This window comes from Jaculus jaculus, chromosome 1, assembly GCF_020740685.1.
Source record: "Jaculus jaculus isolate mJacJac1 chromosome 1, mJacJac1.mat.Y.cur, whole genome shotgun sequence".
Lineage (NCBI taxonomy): Eukaryota > Metazoa > Chordata > Mammalia > Rodentia > Dipodidae > Jaculus > Jaculus jaculus.
The window spans coordinates 315,926,338-315,949,550 of NC_059102.1; the positions used below are offsets into that span (position 1 = coordinate 315,926,338).

The 23,213-nt window shown below is 41.5% G+C and overlaps 1 protein-coding gene across 2 annotated transcripts in view; it reads left to right on the top strand.

Moving 5' to 3' along the window:
* Window positions 1-23,213, top strand: part of Copa (COPI coat complex subunit alpha) — a 69,298-nt gene that overhangs the window by 495 nt on the left and 45,590 nt on the right. For both annotated transcript variants that reach the window (XM_004671117.2, XM_004671118.2), the window contains exons 2-6: window positions 5,864-5,977; window positions 7,967-8,040; window positions 17,147-17,227; window positions 18,422-18,498; window positions 19,229-19,338. In XM_004671117.2, coding sequence (XP_004671174.1) covers window positions 5,864-5,977; window positions 7,967-8,040; window positions 17,147-17,227; window positions 18,422-18,498; window positions 19,229-19,338 — 456 coding nt within the window. The remainder of the gene's footprint in view (window positions 1-5,863; window positions 5,978-7,966; window positions 8,041-17,146; window positions 17,228-18,421; window positions 18,499-19,228; window positions 19,339-23,213) is intronic.

Consider the following 23,213-nt stretch of genomic DNA (forward strand, 5'->3'; position numbering starts at 1 on the left):
CTAATTGGGCCCACCGAACGGACTTCGAGGAAAACCAGGGTTGGGCTGGGTTAGCCGGCATCCCGGCAGTCCGCACATTGTGTATGCTAGCACTTTGGTTTACCGGCGAATTGGTTCCCGCACCGCAGGGGACCCCTGAGGCCCGCTTCCTATTTGCTTTCTCCCTCCCCTCTTGGAGGATGGTGCTCCCTGCTTTCACTCTTTGGTTTCTAAGGCTCTGTGACATACTGGCTTTTTGTTGACCAGCCCTGGGGTCTCGTCTCAACCTCGGTCACAGTACCTTTTCAGAGACTGGCTACTTCTCATAGGGAGAGCTGTCTGCACCATCTCAACGTCCAGTCCTTCCTTTTGATTCTATAGCTTGCTTGGAAATAGGACAGGAATAAAGTCTGAGATTTGATGGGGTGGCTGGACGTATGAAATACAGGATGCCCTGTATTAGACTTGAATTTCAGATAAATAGCAGGTAATTTTTTTTAGCAAGGAACTTTATGGACAAACAACTGAAATCTCAGTAGTCTTTCAGGATGGTAACATTAGAAAAACAAATAAGATCTACTGAGACCTTGAAAAGAATGTATCTGGAATATTTTGTAAGTGGCAGCAGAGCGAAGTTGTTTGGAACTTTTTGGAGTCAAGTGAGCCTGCTTTGGAATTCTGAAATATCCGCTAACAGGCTGTATGACCCAAAGCAATTTACTTAATGTCTCTAAATCTTCTATAGTCTGATCTTTGAAAATGAGGGTAATTAGCATTCTCCTCGAGAGAGAATTGAAATGAGAAATTATATAGTGCCTGGCCAAACTCAGTAGCTCAGTAACTGGAGGTCATTATTAATATGAGGATACAGTCTGAACAGTTTCTAAGTCTCGTGGGAAACTTGATCATGAAAGGGTACCATTAAGAGTTTCTGGGGACTGGGTTGATGGCTCAGCGGTTAAAAGGTACTTGGTTGCAAAGCTTGCTGGTCCTCACTTAGCTCCCCAACCACCCATGTGAAGCCAGACCCCAAAAGTCGCAAAAGCACCTGGCGTTCCATGTGCAGTGGCAAAAGTCCCTGGCACACTCATACGCAATGCACTCTGTGCACACACATGCACGAGCTAACTAACTAACTTTTTTAAAGGATATGAAATTTCTGGAACCTGGATGGTTGAAATAAGCCTTAATTTTCCTTGAATTCTCCTCTCATTTCTTCCTGGACAAACATATCAGTATATTTAAGGGTTCATCTCCATTAAAAGAGTGCTGAGTCCAGGCACTCCAGAGGCAGAGATAGGAAGATTGCCATAAGTTTGAAGTCAGCCATCCTGGGCTACATAGCAAGATCTGTCATTTAAAAACATCAAAATAAGTGGGGTGTGGTGTCACATGACCTTAATCCCAGGATTTGAGAGGCTTAGGTAGGAGGATCGCTTTGAGTTCCAGGCCACCCTGAGACTAGAGAATGAATTTCAGGTGAGCCTGAGCTAGAGAAAGACCCTACATCAAAAAACCCTAAAACAAACAACAAAAAAACGCATTATATCTATGAATGAAAATGTCATGATGAAGCCCATTTTTATGTATCAATATATGCTAATAAAAACTTTAAAATATTTATTTATTCGAAAGCAGAATGAGAGGGAGGGAGGGAGAATATAGTTGTGCTTCTTGCCACTGCAAATAAACTCCAGGCGCATTAGCCACTTTGTGTATCTGGCTTTACGTAAGTACCAGGGATTTGAACTTGGATGATCAGGCTTTGTAAATAAGTGCCCTTAACTAGACAATTTAGAGAATAATTATAAAATGTTCCATAAATAGCCCAAAGTCATGGTGAAGAGGGATAACATTTTGGGAGAGGGCTTAGATTTGTATTACTGGGGGATGGAGAAGATGGCTTAGCGGTTAAGGCATTTGCCTGTAAAGCCAAAGGACCTGGTTTGATTTCCCCAGGACCCATGGAAGCCAGATGCACAAGGGGGATGCATGCATTTGGAGTTCATTTGCAGTGGCTGGAAGCCCTGGCGCGCCCATTCTCTCTCTCTGTCTTTCTCTCAAGTAAATAAATAAAAAATTTTAAAAGTACAAAAAAATAAATAAATAACTGGTAACATTGTCAGCCAGTACATGCAAAATGTATGCCTTCATAAACCTGGTGAAAATATATTGATAGTGGTTTGACAACTAAACTATATACCAGAGTTGGGTATGGTGGTTCACCTGTAACTCCAACACTTGGGAAGCTAAAGTAGAAGGCCTATGGCAGGTGTGAGACAATATTTCAAAAAAAAAAAAGTATTCAGATCTTTTGTAAAAAGTATTTTTATTTATTTGTGGGGGGGGGGGAGCAAGAGATTGTGTACACCAGGGCCTCCTGCCACTGCAAGTGAACACCAGATGCATGTGCCACCTTGTGCATCTGGCTTTACATGGTACTGGGGAATCGAAACTGGGCCATCAGGCTTTGCAAACAAGTTCCTTAACCACTGAGCCATCTGTCTAGCCTTCTGTCAAGATCTTAAATGCATAGTCTACTCCTGAGCCATCCCATTTTCAGGTCTTTAAAAGCACTACTAATGTAAATAGCCTTCGAAGCCCTTTCTTATAAACAAAAGCAAGATAAAATTAAATAATTTTAAATTATTCTCAGTGATTTTTTTTTTCAGGTAGGGTCTTGCTCTTGCCCAGGCTGGCCTTGAACTCACAGCAATTCTCCTGTCTCTGTGTGTGTGTGTGCCATCATGCCTGGGAGTGATTTTTATTTTTTTAAAGATAGGGTTTCAGGGCTAGAGAGATGGCTTAGTGGTCAAGGCACTTGCCTGCAAAGCCAAAGGTCCCAAGTTCAATTCTCCAGGGCCCATGTAAGCCAGATGCATAAGGTGGCACATGCGTTTGGAATTTGCAGAGGCTGGAGGCCCTGCCATGCCCATTTTCTCTTGCTCGCTCACTCACTCTTAAATAAATAGAAATAAAATATTTTTTAAAAGATAGGGTTCATTCACTACAAAGCCCAGGCTGACCTCAAGCTCGCAATTTTCCAGCATCAGCCTCCTACATGCTGGGATTACAGGTGTGTGGCACCGTGCTCAGCATGTGTGTATGCTGGCAACCAAACCCAGAGCTTCGTAAGCTCTATACCACTGAGCTAAATCCCCAGCTTCAGAATGGCTTTAAAAATGTGTCATCTTTCTTCCTTACTGATAGAAAAATAATGAGATGACATACTAATGAAAAGGTGTTCATATTATAGATTTAAGTGAAAAGATCAGGTGAGCTCTGTTTTCACAAAATAATATGACCTATGTTTATATTAACTGCATTAAAAAATCTGAAAGAGGGAGCTGAAGAGATAGCTCAGTGGTTTAAGGTGCTTGGTTACAAGGCCTGATGGCCTGGATTCAAACCCTAGTACCCACGTAAAGCCAGATGCACAAAGTGATGCATGTGTTTGGAGTTTGCAGTGGCATGAGGCCCTGGCATGCCCATTCATTCTCTCTCTCTCCCCCCTTTTTTTTCTTCTCCCCTCTCTGATTGCCAATAAATAAATAAAATAAAAAATCTTTCTGTGCATGGTGGCACACATCTTTAATCCCAGCACTTGGGAGGCAGAGGTAGGAGAATTGCTGTGAATTTGAGGTCACCCTGAGACTACATAGTGAATTCCAGGTCAGCCTGGGCTAGAGTGAGACCCTACCTTGGAAAAAAAAAAAAAAGAAAAAAAAAAAAACCTGAAAGGATATACTCCAGGCTGTTAAGAGTTGTAACCTTTGGGGTTTTCTATTTATCATCATGGTAGAGTAACAAGGACGAGATTTACTTTGCTACCTTACACAGCTATACAGTTAATTAAAGGTCTTAAGACATTGGTCAACAGCATATGAAAACTTTTTTTTTTTTTTTAATTTACAAGCCAGTGGTGGGTGGGTGCTGGGCACACCAGGGTCTTGGAGCTGCAAATGATTTCCAGTGTATGTGTCACTTTGTGCATCTGGCTTGACATGGGTATTGGAGAATTTAACTTGGGCTGCATGTTTAACCTCTGAGCCATCTCTCCATCCTGGAAATAGTTTTTAAGAGAATAAGTAAGTACTTAATAAGTAAGAGGAGCTCTGCAGTTGTTTTAGCTTACTGCCTATAGACAGTTTCCAGGCCACAGTGAAGGAAGACAGAAGAACCCTGTTGTCTAGGAGGCAAAGATGGCCAAAAGGTGCTGGGCAAAATACCAAATCCCAGAGATTCGCACAGAGAGAATTAGAGGTCTGTAAGGATCCCCTCGGGTTTGTGTCTGTACTGACCTGCACATACATGTGAGGAAACTACCCAGAACTCGGGACTGTTGAGAGCCAGTTGTGGTTGTACATACCTGTAATCTAGTAATTGGGAAGCTGAGGCAGTAGGATTGCACTTTTGAGGCCAACCTGGACTACATAGTTAAATTCCCTTTTAAAAAAGAAAAGGGGGACTGGAGGAGATGATTTAGCAGTTAAGGCACTTGCCTGCAAAGCCAAAGAATCCAGGTTTGATTCCAGGACCCACATAAGCCATATGCACAAGGAGGTGCATGCATCTGGAGTTGGTTTGCAGTGGCTGGAGGCCCTGGCATGCCCATTCTGTCTGTCTCTCTTGCTCACTCTCTACATCTTTCTCTCTCTCAAATAAATAAAATATATTTTAAGAAAAGGGGGACTGGGTGTGGTGGCACATGCCTTTAATCCGAGCCCTTGGGCGGCAGAGGTAGGAGAATTGCCATCAGTTCGAGGCCACCCTGAGACTACATAGTGAATTCCAGGTCAGCCTGGGCTAGAGTGAGACCCTACCTCATAGAAAAAAGAAGAGAGAGAGAAAGAAAGAGAAAGAAAAAGGGCTAGAGAGACAGCTCAGCAGTTAAAATGCTTGCTTGCAAAGCCTGGGGCCTGGGTTCGATTCCCCAGTACCCACGTAAAGCCAGATGCACAATGTGGCACATGCATCTGGAGTTCATATGCAGTGGTTGGAGGCCCTGGCATGCCCCTCCCTCACTCCTTTATCTCTTTCCTATATGCATGCCCACAAATAAAAGTAATTTTTTAAAAGAAAGAATATATAAATGAATAACATTTTTTTAAAAAAAAAAGGAAAAGGCAGAACAATTACTCCTGGAAATCACACAGGGCTAGGAGTACTTTGTGTTCCTATTAGCGAGAATGGAAGAGTTCCTGGTGTTATGTAGAACATCAGATAGAGATGGGTATTACCTTAACAGATTTCTGGTTAGACTCATACTGAAGGCCACTGTAGACAAACTTTAATAAGACTTAAAAGCAAACCTCAAAGGATGATCTAATTCCAAGTAATTTAACTGCATCCCAGAACAAAACTCAATGATATTTATAGTAATATAATAAAAGCTCAGTAGCTAACAATACCAAATTTAAGCATCCAAATTTATATCTGGTATCTATTAAAGTTATCAAGTGGAAGTCTAGTATAAGCAAAGTACAAATGATACATGTGTATGAAAATGTCATAATGGGGGCTGGAGAGATAACTTAGAGGTTAAGGCACTTGCCTGCAAAGCCAAAGGACCCAGGTATGATTCCCTAGTACCCACATAAAGCCAAACGCACAAGGTGGTACATGCTTCTGGAGCATATTTGCAGGGGCTAGAGGCCCTGGTGCACCCATTCTCTCTATACCTGCCTCTCTTAGATAAATAAAATATTTTTTAAACATGTCATAGTGAAGCTCATTATTTTGTATACTAAGTATCAAAAGTCATCAAGCATGCTGAATGAATGGATGAATGAATTTATGATTAATGCACCTATTCTTTTTCTTATCAGAATTGACAGAAGGAGACATTATGGACCTTATCTCATTGTCTTTTTTCCATCCCCAGGGCTCAGTTTTCACCCCAAAAGACCCTGGATCCTGACCAGTTTACATAATGGGGTCATCCAGTTATGGGACTATCGCATGTGCACACTCATTGACAAGTTTGATGAACATGATGGTAAGATAGTTGTGGGGGAAGTTGAAAGACATAAGTACTTATCATCTTCTAGGGTAATTTAAGCATCTGAAAACAAGAATCTTTGTTGGACCTGAATTCCCTTAGGATTAATGAATCTGGAAGGGGTCTCAGGTGATAGTTTAATTACTACCCAGCCTGGTACCCTCTAACATTGTATTCAGTAAATCATGCAACCATGTTTCAAAAAAAAAAAAAAAAAAAACAGGCCAGGTGTGGTGGTGCAAGTCTTTAATCCCAGCACTTGGGAGGCAGGGTAGGAGGATTGCCATGAGTTTGAGGCCACCCTGAGACTACATAGTGAATTCCAGGTCAGCCTGGGCTAGAGTGCGACCTTACCTCGAAAAACCAAAATGAAACAAACAAAAAACAATGTGGAAGGGATAGAAATAGAAAGAATCTTTTCTTAAAAAATATTTAATTTAATTTATTTATTTGAGAGAGATACAGAAATAGGCAGAGAGAGGGAGAGAGTGGGTGCACCAGGGCCTCCAACAATTGCAAAACGAACTCCAGATGCATGCGCTCCCTTGTGCATCTGCTTTATGTGGGTACTGGGGAATCGAACCTGGGCCCTTTGGCTTTGCCGGCAAGTGCCTTTAACTGCCAAGCCATTTCTCCAGCCCTTTTTCTTTTTATTTGCATGTAGGTGTATAGAGTGGTGCCCTGGGTACTTGCCAACAGTGGGTCAAGTGTCCCACTGCGTCACTTTTCTGCATATTGTTACTTGAGCTCAATCTCTTAATGATCCCAACTCTTGGAGGGATTTCTTTTTGTTTTTCTTTATTTATTTTTTTCCCTTGCAACCTGGCTCCTGTCTCTCCTTCCCATGGTACTAGGTCAGAGATGTGCATGGCCAAACCCAGCCATTTATGTGGAATGGAACTAGGAATTGAACTTGTGGTTTCTCAGGCCCTCATGCTTATAACTTCTGAGCTGTCTCTCCAGCCTCTGTTAAGAATCTCATTAGAGGGCTGGTCAAATGGCTCAGCAGTTAAAGGTGCTTGCTTACTTGCCTGCCAACCTGAGTTCAATCCTCAGAGCCCACATAAAACTAGCCCCAAAGTGGCCCATGTGTCTGTTATCCTAATATATCCTACTGCAGTGGGAGGCAGAGTCAGGAGAATCTGGAAGCTTGCTGACGGCAGTGTCAACAGAGTCCCTGCCTCAAAATCTGGTGGAAGGAGAGGAAAAACACCCCAAGATTGTCTCTGATAGCCACATGTGAGCTGTGGTGTGCACACACACATCATACACATCCACACATACATACATACTACACAAATAAATAATAAAAGATACTGCATTACTTAAAAAAAGAATCTTGGGCTGGAGAGATGGCTTAGTAGTTAAGGCACTTGCCTGCAAAGCCAAAAGATTCAGGTTCACTTTCCCAGGACCCGTGTAAGCCAGATGCATGTATGGAGTTTGTCTAAAGCAACTGAAGGCCCTGACACACTCATTCTCTCTCTCCCCCTCCCTGCCTCCCTCCCCCCTCCCTCCCTCCCTCTCCCTCTCCCTCTCTCTTTCTCTGCCTCTCTCGCAAACAAATAAAATAAAAAAGGATTTTTTTTTTTGCCACAACAAAAGAAAGTTTATTTAAAAAAATTTTTTTACAGACATGGGTGCTTGAAAAAGCTCTTTAGTTAATTGTGTATGGAAATGAAAAAAAATTAATAAATAACGTTAGTATAACAGACCTCTAAACATTTAATACATTGGAAAAAGGATTTTTGTTGTTGTTTGATTTTGTTTTCAAATCTTAGCTGGGCATAGTGGCGTATGCCTTTAAGTCCAGCACTCAGTAGGTAGGGGTAGGAGGATTGAGAGGAGTTCAAGGCCACCCAACCTAGTAAATTTCAGGTCAGCCCGGGCTAGAGCAAGACTCTACCTTGAAAAAAACAAAAACAAAAAAAAGAATCTTATTAGAACGAATGGCTCTCTCTAACATATATTGCTTGCCTTCTCCAGGTCCAGTGAGAGGCATTGACTTCCATAAACAGCAGCCACTGTTTGTCTCTGGAGGAGATGACTATAAGATTAAGGTACAGTGGGTCTGTTGTGACATGATGATAAAGAACTGGAGGATGTGGTAAGGTTTGGGAATTATACTAAGGACGGAGAACAAGCCAACACATTAACATCGAGCTCATAATATTAACATTATCCAAAGCATTTATCCAGCAGATGTTTCTTTGACTACTTATTATATATCCAGCTTTTCTTTTTATGGAAGCTTAGAAATTAAGGAATGACTTATGGTCTCAAAGAGCTTTTAATCTAAATGAAGAGATAAGCCTATCCTAAAACAATATTTGTATAGTTTGGTGAATGAGATAATAGATATTCAAAGTGAGGTAGGAAAGAATAGTCCAGGTACAAATATGGGCATGACAGTGGATGTGCTTGAGAAACTCCAGTTCATTTTGTAGGAATAAAACTTGGATAAGGTAATTGTCAGGCATGGTGGCACATGCCTTTAATCCCATCACTCAGAAGGCTGAGGTAGGAAGATTGCCACAAGTTTGAGGCCAGCCTGGAGTTTCAGAGTGAGTTCTAGGTCAGCTTGGGCTAGAATGAGACCCTACCTTCAAAACAGCAAAAAAAAAAAAAAAAAGAAAGAAAAGAAAACACTGGAGGAAGGTGAGAGAAGGTATAGAGTGTAAGAGAAGCTCATCTGTTTGTGGTGCTCAGGAGTTCCTATGTTATACAGATGTGGAACCCTTAAAGGGTTTAAATATAGGAGTGATAAAGGATTTACATGGGATTTATTTTTCAAGATTACTCAGCTGGTAACTTAAAGAAGATTAAATGAATTGGGCAAGACTGGAGACAGAAATGCCACTTAGGAGTCTACTATGCAAATCCATGTGAGAGATGAACAGGGCCTGGCTTAGCTGGTTCTATGTGAAATGGAGAGAAAGAGATGGATGTGAGAACTTAAGGAAATGAATAGAAAGAGAGAATAGTTGTGCCAGGGCCTCTAGCCACTACCAGAGAACTCTAGTCCCATGTGCCACCTTGTACATCTGGTATTACATGGGTACTAGGGACTCGAACTCAAATCCTTAGGCTTTTCAGGCAAGCGCCTTAACCAATGAGCCATCTCTCCATCCCCTGCTTTGTGTTTCTCTAACGACTAGTGAAATTGCATGTCTTTTCATGTTTGTTGGCCATTTGTATTTCATCTTTTAACACCTGTTCATTTCATTAACCCATTTATTGACTGGGTTGTTTGATTTCTTTATTAGTATTTTGAGTTCTTGATATATTCTAAACACTAGTCCTATATCAGAGGCCTAGCTGGCAAAGATTTCCCCCATTCTGTACGCTGTCTCTTCACTTGATTAACACTTTCTTTTGCTTTGCAGAAGCTTTTTAATGTCTTGAGGTCTCATTGTCACTTGTTGGCATTATTTCCTTAGTGACTGGAGTCTTATTGAGAAAGTTCTTGCTTATGCCTATATCTTGAAGTGTTTTTCCTACTTTTTCCTCTAACAGTTTCAGATTTTAGGTATGGGTTTCTTTTGGGAGGGATAAAATGTTCTAAGATGGATTATGGTGATGGCTGCAGAACTGAATATACTAAATCCCACTGAATTCTGTACTTTATTTTTTTATATTTTGGTTTTTCAAGGTAAGGTCTCAACTCTAGCCCAGGTTGTCCTGGAATTTCACTATGTAGTCTCAGGGTGGCCTCGAACTCTCAGAGGTCCTCCTATTTCTGCCTCCCAAATGCTGGGATTAAAGGCATGCACCACCACACCCGGCTAATTCTGTACTTTAAATAGTAAATTGCATGGTATCTGAATTGTATCGCAATATAATTTGCTAGAATAAAGGAATTCTCTATTAGCTTGCTGGTGGATTTTAACTTACGTGCCATGGTTTTGAATCTCCCTAATAATTAACAGAAAAGGATTATTTTAAAAGGGCTTGTTTGGGCTGGAGAGATGGCTTAGTGGTTAAGCGCTTACCTGTGAAGCCTAAGGACCCTGGTTTGAGGGTCAGTTCCCCAGGACCCATGTTAGCCAGATGCACAAGGGGGCACACGCATCTGGAGTTCGTTTGCAGTGGCTGGAGGCCCTGGCGCACCCATTCTCTTTCTCTTTCCCTCCCTCCCTCTCTCCCTCCTCCTTCTTCTTCTTCGTCTTTTTCTTCTTCTTCTTCTCTCTCTCTTTCTCTCTCTGCCTCTTTCTCTCTCTGTCACTCTCAAATAAATAAATAAAATAAACAAAAAAAATTTTTTTAAAAAAGGGCATGTTTTGGCGGGGTGTAGTGTTACACACCTTTAATCCCAGCACTTGGAAAGCAGAGGTAGGATGATTGCTATGAGTTCAAGGCCACCCTGAGACTACATAGTGAATACCAGGTCACCCTGGGAAAGAGTGAGACCTTACCTTGAAAAATAAAAATAAAAAAAGGCATGTCTGTGGATCATCATATTACTTAAATATAGTATTAATATGGTCCTCATTTATAAAGAATAAAACAGGAAGCCCAGCCAATAGCCAGAGTATTAGCCCAAGACTTTTTTTTTTTTTTTTTTTTGAGAAAGAGGGAGAGAGGACAGAGAGAGAATGGACACACCAGGGCATCCAGCTACTGCAAACGAACTCTAGACGCATGCCCCGCCTTATGCATCTGGCTTACATGGGTCCTGGGTAATTGAACCTGGGTCCTTTGGCTTTGCAGGCAAGCAAGCACCTTAACCACTAAGCCACTTCCCCAGCCCATATTTTAACATATGTATGTATATGTGGTATACATGTGTACAGGTACATGTGGAGGCCAGAAATTGACACTGGATGTCTTCCTAAATCACTGCACTTTATTTACTAAAACATGGTCTCTTAGTTGAAACTAGAGCTCACTGATTGGGCCAGTTTAACTAGGCAGCCTCTTCTCTTTTTTTTTTTTTTTTTTTTAAATATTTTATTTATTTATGAGAGAGAAAGAGACATATAGAGAGAAAGAGAGAACGGGCATGCCAGGGTCTCTAGCTACTGCATACACACGCTAGACACATGCGCCCCCTTGTGCATCTGGCTTACATGGGTCCTGGGGAATCAAACCCAGGTCCTTAGGCTTCATAGGCAAATGCCATAACTGCTAAGCCATTTCCCCAGCCCGGCAGCCTCTTCTCATCCCTTGTCCCTTGTCTCTGCCTCTCAAGTGCTAGGATTATAAGAAGGCTGCCACACTCCCTAACATTTGCTTCTGGGGATCTGAACTCTGGTACTCAGGCTTACACAGCAAATGTTGTATTTATTGTGCCAGCTCCCTGGCCCCCAAGACTCTATAAAGGATTCACTATTCTGGAGCTATCAAGCACATTAAAAGAGTCATGATGGGCTGGAGAGATGGCTTAGCAGTAAAGGCACTTGCCCAAGAAGCCTAAGGACCCATGTTTGACTCACCAGGTCCCATGTAAGCCAGACGCACAAAGTGATGCAAGTGCATAAGGTCTCACATGCACACAAAATGGTGTGTGCATCTGGAGTTCGGTTGCAGTGGCTGGAGGCCCTGGTGTGCCGATTCTCCCAGTCTTTCTCTCTCTCATATGTATAAAAGAAAGTCATGGGCTGGAGAGGTGGCTTAGCAGTTAAGCACTTGCCTGTGAAGTCTAAGGACCCCAGTTCAAGGCTCCATTCCCCAGGACCCATGTTAGCCAGTTGCACACGGGGGCACATGCATCTGGAGTTCGTTTGCAGTGGCTGGAGGCCCTGGTGCACCCATTCTCTATCTATCTGCCTCTTTCTCTGTGTTGCTCTCAAATATATTTTAAAAAAAGAAAGTCATAATAATTTGAAGCTAGAAATAAGGATGTTTAAAATGATTGATGCTATAAATGGAAAAGAAATCAGCTGAAGAGAAGCATTTGTGGCATAGTGTAATATTTTTGTTCAGTGCCATCATGTATGTTTGTTTACATGTAGATGACAGAACAGATGGAAGGAAAGTTATTAATATCCTCTCACTTCTGTGTTACTTACCTCATTTCTTCTTTTTTTTTTTTTAAATTTTATTTATTTATTTATTTGAGAGCGACAGACACACAGAGAAGACAGATAGAGGGAGAGAGAGAGAATGGGCATGCCAGGGCTTCCAGCCTCTGCAAACGAACTCCAGACGCGTGCGCCCCCTTGTGCATCTGGCTAACGTGGGACCTGGGGAACTGAGCCTCGAACCAGGGTCCGTAGGCTTCACAGGCAAGCGCTTAACCGCTAAGCCATCTCTCCAGCCCATTTCTTCTTTTTTTAAATCTGTGTGTGAGCACAAGTGTTTGCCGCCCACAGTGTGTGTTCTTGCCTTCCACCTTGCTTGAGGCAGGGTCTCTTGTGGCTGCTGCATACACCAGCCTAACTGGCCTGTGAGCTTCTGAGCATTCTACTATGTCTGCCTTCCATCTTGACTTGATGTAGGAATACTGGGATTACAGACACCCACTGCTGCTTGCAGCTATGCATGGGATCTGGAGACCCAAAGTTTGATCCTCACATTTGCATGATAAGCACTTTATCCATTGAGCCATCTCCCCAGCCCGTTTGTCTCATTTCTACATAGGAATAAGAAGCAAGTGTCAGCCAAAATGTTGGCTCTTAAGGGCGGGACATGATCTGCCTTTAAGGGCCTTACATTCATATTTGGAAAATTATACTTTTGGGTTGTCTAAATGCATTGTAAGTAAGGATATTTTGGGGGACAGGAAAGGTGGCTCAGTGGTTAAGGGCCCTTGTTTGCAAGGCCTGACAGCCTAGGTGGGATCCGTTCTCCAGTGTCCATGTAAAGCCATACGCACAAAGTGGCACATATGTCTGGAGTTTGCTATGACAAGAGGCCCTGGTGCACCCATTGTGTGTGTGTGTATCTGTCTCTCTCTCTCTCTCTCTCTCTCTCTCTCTCTCTCTGCTTACAAATAAATAAATGAAATGAAACAAGAGAAAAGGTGTCTCAAGCTGGACTCGGTAGCACTTTCCTAGTCCTGGCTTTTTGGGCGGCTGCGACGAGAGTGACAGGAGTGTTACCAGTACACTGGTGGTCAGTCTGTCTTTCTCCCTCCTCCCTTTCCCTCTTAATATCTGGGTGTTTCCAGGTTCTTGGCATCTTACTCAAGCATTGAAGAAAGATGCCCACAAGTCGTGACAGAGCAGGAAGACTTCCTGTGGATAAAGCTGTGGTCGAGGTGTGCAGCAGGCCACCCGGCTCAGAGTTCTCAAGGGCATCAAAAAATGCTCTGGGGCTTCTGTTTGTATTTCAGTACTTGTATTTATTGTTTATTTGTAAGCAGAAGAAGAGAGACAAAGGCAGACAGAGTGAGACATGGGCATGCCAGGGCCACCTGATACTGCAGATGAACTCCAGATGCATGTATCACTTTGTGCATCTGGCTTTATGTGGGTACTGGGGAACTGAACCTGGGTCATCAGGCCTTGCAAGCAGGGCCCCTAACTGCAGAGCCATCCCTCTAGCTCTGAAATTTTTTTAAATGGGATTTTTAGGAGAGGATGGACCAATTCCAGGGGAATAGTTTGGGTGGCGCTCTGGTTTGACAAGTTTGAATTATATAATGTATACTGTGCTTGCTCCTCTCTTATGCATCTGATGTTATACATCTGATCCAGTTATACATAGGCGTAAGATGGTAAATAGAGCTACTCCCTAAAAGTTCACTTAGAGGACAGTTTGCCTTATTGTATGTGCATCCAAAATGAGCAGGCTGGATGATTCCCTGCTGTTCCTGATCCTTCGAACATATTTGAGCCAGGCATATTGGCACACACACTTAATCCCAACCCTCAGGAGGCACAGGTAGGATTGCTGTGAGTTTGAGGCTATCCTGAGACAGTGAACTCATTATTGACGTAGTAAGCTCCAAGTCAGCCTGGGCTACAACATATTTAAATAGATACTGATCACAAATAATGGTTGCTAAGGGGAGGAAAAAACTTGTTCAGTGTTTGGAGTGGGTTGTTCATACAGCGTAGTACACATGGGGGCCCCAAGTTCACACCAGGTTGCTAGATGAATTGTTTAGGGAAAGGATTTGTTTACTGCCCAAACCAAGTAGTGTCCCTGGTGGCTAAACTATTCCCTATGTTTGCCTTAGGAGGACTGCTTGGGCTCAGGAGTGGCTGGAGGCCCTGGGTGCCCATTCTCTCTCTCTCGTTCCCTCTTTCCCTGTCTCAAATATTTTTTTTGTTTTGTTTTTTTCAGGATAGGGTCTCATTCTAGCTCAGGCTGACCTGGAATTCACTATGTAGTCTCAGGTGGTCTCAGACTCACAGCAATCCTCCTACCTCTGCCTCCCTCCCGAGTGCTGGGATTAAAAGTATGTACCAGCATGTCCATCTAAATAAAATACTTTTTTTTTATTTAAAAAAATTTTTTTAAATTTATTTATTTGAGAGCAACAGACACAGAGAGAAAGACAGATAGAGGGAGAGAGAGAGAATGGGCGCGCCAGGGCCTCCAGCCACTGCAAATGAACTCCAGATGCGTGCGCCCCCTTGTGCATCTGGCTAACATGGGACCTGGGGAACTGAGCCTCGAACCGGGGTCCTTAGGCTTCACAGGCAAGCGCTTAACCGCTAAGCCATCTCTCCAGCCCTAAAATACTTTTTAAAAATAAAAATCTCGCCCAGAAAGCCAAGTGCCACATGTTCTCCCTCATATGTGGATCCTAGCTATAGATGATTGGGCTTCTGCGGAAGAAGGAAAATACTTAGCAGAGGCTAGTAAGTTAAAAAGGAGATATAAAGGGAAGAGAAAGGAAGGGAGGAGGGTACTTAATAGGTTGATATTGTATATATGTAAGTAGAATGATTGAGATGGGAAGGTAATATGATGGAGAATGTAATTTCAAAGGGGAAAGTGTCTTGGGGGGGGAGGAATAACCATGAGATTTTTTTTTTATAATCATGGAAAATGTTAATAAAAATTAAAAAATAAAATAAAATAAAAATAAAAATCTCGTCCAGAAAGCCAAGCGCCACATGTTCTCCTTCATATGTGGATCCTAGCTACAGATGATTGGGCTTCTGCGGGAGAAGGAAATTTCTTAGTAGCAGAGGCCAGTAAGTTAAAAAGGAGATATAAAGGGAAGAGAAAGGAAGGGAGGAGGGTACTTAATAGGTTGATATTGTATATATGTAAGTAGAATGATTGAGATGGGGAGGTAATTTGACGGAGAATGGAATTTCAAAGAGGAAAGTGCAGGGTGGGGGAGGGAGGGTAATAATATGGAATATTTTTTATAATAATGGAAAATGTTAATAAAAATTGTGGAAAGATAAAATAAATAAATAAATAAAAATCTCCCAAAGAAAGAAAACAAGTACTTTTCCATACTTTTTTTGTTTGTTTTTTTCAAGGTGGGGTCTCCTCTAGTGCAGACTGACCAGGAACTCACTCTAGTCCTAGGCTGGCCTCAAACTCACAGTAATCCTCCTACCTTTGCCTCACAAGTGCTGGGATTAAAGATGTGTGCCATAACATCTGGCAAATACCTTTTATAATTTTATCTTTAGCTTCTCCTTCATCTTACCCACCCCAGCCCTGCTCCTCTAAATTGTTTAGCTGACCTCTTTTCATCTTTGGTGTTTTTTCCCCTTCAATCTTAAATAGGACTTCTTACCAAGCTTTCTACATATTTAGAAATCCCCCTCCCCCAAGCGAAATTAAACTTGTTCATTAAGAAACCTTATGAGGGCTGGAGAGATGGCTTAGCGGTTAAGCCCTCACCTATGAAGCCTAAGGACCCTGGTTCGAGGCTCGGTTCCCCAGGTCCCACGTTAGCCAGATGCACAAGGGGGCGCACGCGTCTGGAGTTCGTTTGCAGAGGCTGGAAGCCCTGGCGCGCCCATTCTCTCTCTCTCCCTCTATCTGTCTTTCTCTATGTGTCTGTCGCTCTCAAATAAGTAAATAAAAAATGAACAAAAAAATTTAAAAAAAAAAAAAAAAGAAACCTTATGAGGGCTGGAGGGATGGATTAGCAGTTAAGGCCCTTGCCTGCAAAGCCAAAGGACCCAGGTTCAATTTCCCAGGACCCACATAAGCCAGATGCACAAGGTGGTGTATGTGTCTGGAGTTTGTTTCAGTGGCTGAAGGCCCTGACATGCCCATTCTTTCTCCCTCCCTCCTTCCCTCCTTCTTCCTCCCTCTCCCCTCCCTCCCAACCCCCCCTTAAATAAGATAAATTTTAAGAAACTTTAAAAAGAAATCTTATGAGGGGTCCATGCGTGGTAGTGCATGGCTTTAATCCTAGCACTTGGGAGGCTGAGGTAGGAAGATCACTGTGAATTTGAGGACAGTCTGAGACTACGTAGTGAACTCTAGGTCAGTCTAGGCTAGAGTAAGACCTTACCTAAAAATGAAGCCCTATGTCTGGAGTTCAATTACAGTGGCTAGAAGCCTTGGTGTGCCAATTTTCTGTCATTAAAAAATAAAAAAACCAAGTGTGGTGGTACATGCTGTACCTTTTTCACCACTCAGGAGATAGAATTAGAAGGATCAGAAATTTAAATATTTAAGTTTCTTCGAAGTCACCTTAAGCCTACATTGTGAGCTCCAGGTCAGCCTAAACTGGGCATGGTGGTGCATGCTTTTAATCCCAGCACTCAGGAGGCAGAGGTAAGAGGATCACCCTTGAGGCCACCCTGAGACTACATAGTGAATTCCAGGTCAGCCTGAGCTAGAGAGAGACCCTACCTTCAGAAAACCAAAAGAAGGAAGAAAAAAAAGAAAAAGAAAAGAAAGAAATTCAATTTCTTTTTTTTTTTTTGATTTTTTTTAATTTTATTTATTTATTTATTTGAGAATGACAGACACAGAGAGAAAGACAGAGGGAGAGAGAGAGAATGGGCGCGCCAGGGCTTCCAGCCTCTGCAAACGAACTCCAGACGCGTGCGCCCCCTTGTGCATCTGGCTAACGTGGGACCAAGCCTCGAACCGGGGTCCTTAGGCTTCACAGGCAAGCGCTTAACCGCTAAGCCATCTCTCCAGCCCAAGAAATTCAATTTCTTTAGCTACCTAAGGAGTTCAAGGTTACCTGAGACCCTTCCTTAAATAAGTAAACAATAAACTTGATAAGCCTTTCAGAAGCCCAAGACCCTTACATTCTATTTCTTGGCTGGATCTTTGTTTGTGCAGGTTTGGAATTACAAGCTTCGCCGCTGTCTCTTCACATTGCTTGGGCACTTGGATTATATTCGCACCACCTTTTTTCATCATGTAAGTAGCCATCAGACTCCATGCAGCATTCATTAGTTCCCCGTTGTAATCTACTTGCCTGACTCCTTTTTTTTTTTGTCATGCTGGAGATTGAACCCAGGATTTTATAAATGCTAGGAGCTCCAGTACTGGGCTACTCCCCCATAAGTAATTTACTTGATCCTTAAGAAACCATGCTTTTGTAACAGTTTATATTATTAGTATGGCTATTCTAGGATGTGTAGGACGTTGGCTTTTCTGTGTTATTATGTAAAAGCACTTGAGGTTATACTCAATTTAACTTGATTGGGTTTAGTGAGCTCTGTGAGAAAGTCTTTGTCACTCCTTTATTTCAGGTTTGCTGATCTACCACACAAGCTTTTAGGCTTATCCCCTATGCAGTATTGTTAGAAAGCAGTAGAGGAACTAGTAAACAACAACCATGCCCCTCTATTCTAGGATTTGGGGTCTGGTAGAGCCTGTTCCTTTAGTTAGGCTCAGTGCTGTCAGGTTTCAGAGTACATTTAGAGAGTGAGGTACAGATTAGAAATTCCCAACCTCTTAGTCAGTTTGCGTTCTGCTTTGCTCTCCCTATGAGTCAATGCTACTAGAATTAGTCTGGCTCTAAGAAAATTGTCTCTTGAATTCAGTTAGAATATAATGAAATAAACAAGTATTTATGGCTTTATTTCCTTAAAAATGTAAAAAAAATTAGCATAAGATAGAATAAGAAAATTATAACTAAAACAGAACAACTACTTCATGAGATAATCCATTTGGTAGATACTATTTGCATAAAGGACTTGCTGAAGCTGAGTGTGGTGGTGCACACCTTTAATCCCAGTACTTGGGAGGCAGAGGTAGGAGGATTATCATGAGCTCAAGGCCACCCTGAGACTACATAGTGAATTCCAGGTCGGCCTGGGCTAGAGTGAGACCCTACCTTGAAAAAACAAAACAAAAAAGAAGAAAAGACAAAAAAGAAATCCCACTAGCCAGACACAGTGACATAACCCTATAATCCTAGCACTCTGAACACGGGAGGTGGTGGCTACACAGACAATTCAAGATCAAGCCTGAGTTACATAGTGAGACCCTGTCTGAAATAAAAAAAAAAAAAAAAAAAAAAAAAAAAACAAGGGCTAGGGAGAGCACTCAGTGATGAGTGTGATCTAACATGTGTTTAATGTTTAGGGCCTTTGAAATATCTTTCAGGAGTATCCTTGGATTTTGAGTGCCTCAGATGATCAGACCATTCGCGTGTGGAACTGGCAGTCTAGAACCTGTGTCTGGTAAAACTGGAGGCAGCAGCCTCAAAAAGCCTTCTGCTTGCTAGACTTTATAATAGCTTGTCTTCGAAACAGTCATCTCCCTTCCCAAATGGGCTATGTCTGCTGACTAGTTACTGGTTACTTTGTAGGATGCTTTTAAAGATAGAATAATAAATATAATTAGTAATATCTGAATCTAAGTTTTGTGACTTCATATCAGGGAGAGTAAGTAATGTAGCTAAGCCTTTAGAGCAGAACTTTTAGTTCTGTACCCAGAAAACCTGATTCAAGGTCTAAATCAGGGTCTACAACTATTCTTATTTTGTATTTGGGGCTAGAGCGCTACTAGAACATTCTGTGAAGTGGTGAGGCCTATTTAAAATGATACCATTTGAGAGTGCCTTGCTAAAATCTATCAAGTAATTGACTTACAATATGAATTACTAAGATTCCATACATATTTATATTTAATGTCTTTAATCCGAGAGGAGAAGTATATAACCACAGTTTTCCTGAAATGGATAATAATAAATATTGCAGAATTGGAGTCAAGTAGAAAACCATTTATTGTTAATACAGCTGACATTGTGCAGTATTACTTCAGAATTGTTAGGGTGGCTTTTATCTTTGCCTCATAAAAGCACACACAAACATCTATGGAAAACAAAGAAAGGGGTTTAGCTTAGGAGTCAGTTGATTTCTACATCAAGTTTAATACTGTGTTTTGTTTTGTTTTGTTTTCCCCTTGCAGTGTGTTAACAGGGCACAACCATTATGTCATGTGTGCTCAGTTCCACCCCTCGGAAGACCTGGTTGTATCAGCTAGCCTGGACCAGACTGTTCGCGTTTGGGATATTTCTGGTGAGCTGCCCAAGTTCAGGGGACAATCTAGTCATGTCTGGCGCAAAACTGCAATTGCTTAAAATAGCAAGGGTAGTTAGTTTAGAATAAAAAAGTTCTAGTATTCCACTCCCATACAGGAGCATCCTTGTATTGATGGATATTCGTAGGTACAGCTTTGCTATAAAAAGTGCTTACTCTAGAACATTTATATAAATGGAGTACAATTTCACCTCAGTTTTTAGTTAAATTCTATGCTTTTGGAGGTATTTGACTGTCAAGAATTTTATTCTAAGAATATATCTTTGACCAAAAAGAAATTTGGGGAATCAGTTAATGCAAAGATCTGGGAGTCTTGACTACTATTGCATTATTTAAGAATAGGACAATTCTATTAGATTTCTTCTTCTTTTTTATTTTATTTTTTTATTTACATATTTATTTTTTCAAGGTAGGGTCTCACTCTAGCTCAGGCTGACCTGGAACTCACTATGTACTCTCAGGGTGGCCTCGAACTCATGGTGATTCTCCTACCTCTGCCTTCCTAGTGCTGGGATTGAAGATGTGTGCCACCACGCCTGGCTTACTAGATTTCTAGTGTAAAGAGCATAGAGTAGAAGGAAGGTGATAACTTTTATATCCAGAATACCTTTCAATGAGCAGACTTCTAACTAAGACTTTGTAGTTTTGGGATAATTATGTTAATACTTCCTGTCAAGATTTATAAATCATGATTTTGACATAGGGCTATTTAGTGCTCTGTAGAGATCTAAAATGTTGACCAGAGAATTTAAATGAGAGAGGACTATATATATAGATGGAGGCACTTGTGTTGGAATAGGGAAATGAGACCAGATGCTGTGGTTCTCTGTCCACTGACAGTCACTTACTACTTAATGGATTATCTTTATGTACTCTGAAAAGTTATTAGCTAAACTACAAAATAAACTAGTGTTCCAAAACAGGAAGGCTACTTACAGGTCCTTGATTGGTTTTTCATGGTAATAAAGGACTTGGCCTTCTGCTTTGTGCAACTAAGGTAGTAACTACCAACTTCTTTGTGCCATGATAGACTAGGGGAATTTGGTACTTGCTGTTCTTATAAGCCATTAATTAACAGCACATTAATAATAGGAACTCGTAGCAGTTACAATTTGTGCAATATAGAAACAAGCCAAGAGATCCACGTGTGGTGTTGCACACCTGTAACCTTAGCACTTGGGATAGAGGCAAGAGGATCAAGGTTCAAGGTCCTCTTTAGCTACATGGTAAGTTTGAAGCCAGCCTGAGTTACATGAGATTCTATCTTAAAAAACAAAATTAAAAGAAAAATAAAAAGCCATGAAATGGACAGTTGGAGAGTAGAATCACCGCAGCCTGCTGTCTTTTGAGTTCAAAGACTTAAAATTGTAGGGCAGTAGTATGAGCAAGATCACATGGGAGGTAGGGTGAGCGTGCTCCTCCTGGGACTTTGCCATTGCAGTTTTTCGTCAGACCGACTACCTTTCTGAAGTACACCCAGATGTGACCAGCCATGCCAACAGGAGGGGCTAGGTACAGGCATTGAGTCTTTCTCTGCATTGCCAGTATCAGGGAGCTTAACATTTACTCTTCCATTAACCTAGCTGTGGCTTTCTATAGGTTTTCACTATGCACACATTCAAACCACCCTCTCTCTCAGGATGCCTAATAAGGTTGGATCTGAGCTCGTGCTGCCCCAACTATCAGGAGTGATTTAGAATACCCTTTTCCAACCTGAATTCTGTGGGAAAATCAAGTGCTATGGGAAGTACCTTGAAGTGGCTGTTTTCTCAGTTCTTCCAGAAATGGTGTACAACTAGCACCTAGATCATAAGTTCATTATTTTATACCTAAAGTGATGTCTTTGAATATTCAAGCCTAATTCCTCGAATGCTTGATTGAGATGGCTCATATATTGCTTACTCTGAAAGTACTGTTGGTGCCACTGATTTTAGCATGTGTTCCCTAGAGTCTAGCTCAAGCAATTTGGGAAATAAATTTTAAAAACTTAACTAATTGAAAAGAAAAGCAATTTGGAGGAAATCAGATGGTCAGATTCATATTGATGAACATGAGATGCCTAAGGCAAGAAATCCTCCTCTTTACCTTTTGCAGGCAGAAAATATGTTTTTGTCAAATTAAATTGAAGAAGAGAGGAAGAGAGTATGACCTCTTAGGGTTTATACTTGCTCTTGAATGTGTGAATTGCATGGGTTACTATGTAATATTGCCATTGCTGTAATTTATATGTATGGTAGTAAAAACGTTGTGCTGACTTCCTTTACTAATGTTAATGCTCACTTTACCATCTCTAAGTGTTTTCTCTACTAAATTCTGTTGACTTCAAGTAATATCTTAACAGAGAGGAAGGAGAGGCTTGACTACTTAACCAGTGGAAGGAACCGAGGGGTTAGACTTAGGCACTTATTCTTTCTTTTCTTGAAATCAGCATGGTTTTGTTTTTTTTTTTCCCCAGAAGCAGTCTTTATTGCCTTTATTTATTTATTTATTTATTTATTTATTTGAGGCAGAGGGGGAGAGAGAGAGAGGGAAGGAGGGAGAGACAACAGGCATGCCAGGACCTCTAGCCATTACAAATGAACTCCAGATGCATGTGCCACCATGTGCATCTGACTTACATGGGTGCTAAGAGATTTAAACCTGGGTCCTTGGGCTTCATAGGCAAGTGCCATAACTGCTAAGTCATGTCTCCAGCCCTGAAAGGAACACTTTCTAAACTAGTAGGAAAGCACCAAACGAATAAGAGAATGTAGGTTTTTGGTTTTGTTTTTTGTTTTTTGAGGTAGGATCTCACTCTGGCTGGGTTTAAAATCATAGCAGTTCTCCTACTCTTGGCCTCCTGAGTGCTGGTTTTAAAGGCATAAGCCACAACAGCCAGCTGGATAATATAATGATCTTTAAAGAGGAAACTATCTTTTTTGTTTGTGCTTTTGTTTTTGTTTGTCAGAAGTAGGGTCTCGCTCTAGTTCAGGCTGACCTGGAATTCATTATGTAGTCTCAGGGTGGCCTTGAACTCTCAGTGATCCTCCTGCCTCTGCCTCCCAAGTGCTGGGATTAAAGGCATGCGCCACCATGCCTGTCTAAGAAGAAGCTATCTTTTCATACACCTCTTTCATGTGGATCAAATCCCTGGAGCTTAGGAAAACCTGAATCTCATTTTCCTGGCAAAAACTATTTCTTTCAAAGAGAATATGTTTATATTCTAGGTGTATCAGATAGGTTACTTTTTTAGGTTGATCTTTCAAGTAAATTGACAGTTAAATTTTTTAAATGTACTTACACCTTTGCATGTCAAGTCCATGTAATTCAGGCTCACTCTTTGCAATGACCACTAAAGCGATATTAATATGCTGCCAAATCTGTCCTCATCCCTCTCTCTCTGTGCTTCCGCTGGTCCTCACTGGGAGGCATGCATAACATGGTCCATTCTGAGAGTGTTTTCTTCTCCCTCTGGATTTGAGTAGCTGCTGTAGAAATTTTCCATCTGTCGTTCAGTCCTAGTCAGTAGCTTGTTAAAGACTCAAATATTTCTTCTCTTGAGTATCTTTTCACTGCCTGTCACTATTCATCTGTTTCGCCCTTCCCCTTTCCCTGGATCATTACCAGCAAGTGCAACAAAGGCTTCCATTCTGTCATACAGCTTTCCTTTTAATGTGTTTATTGAAGCTTATTGGAGATGAAGTTCCTCACAGCTGGCTGTCTTTGTGTCTTTCTTTGAATCTGTTTCATACATCAGATTTATTAGAAGTGTTGACAGATCCTATTAAAGAGACAAGTGAAATAAGTGAAAGGAAGTATCCTCGTAATAATGTAATTATGAAGCTTGGGGGAATAGACATTCATAGCATTAGCGT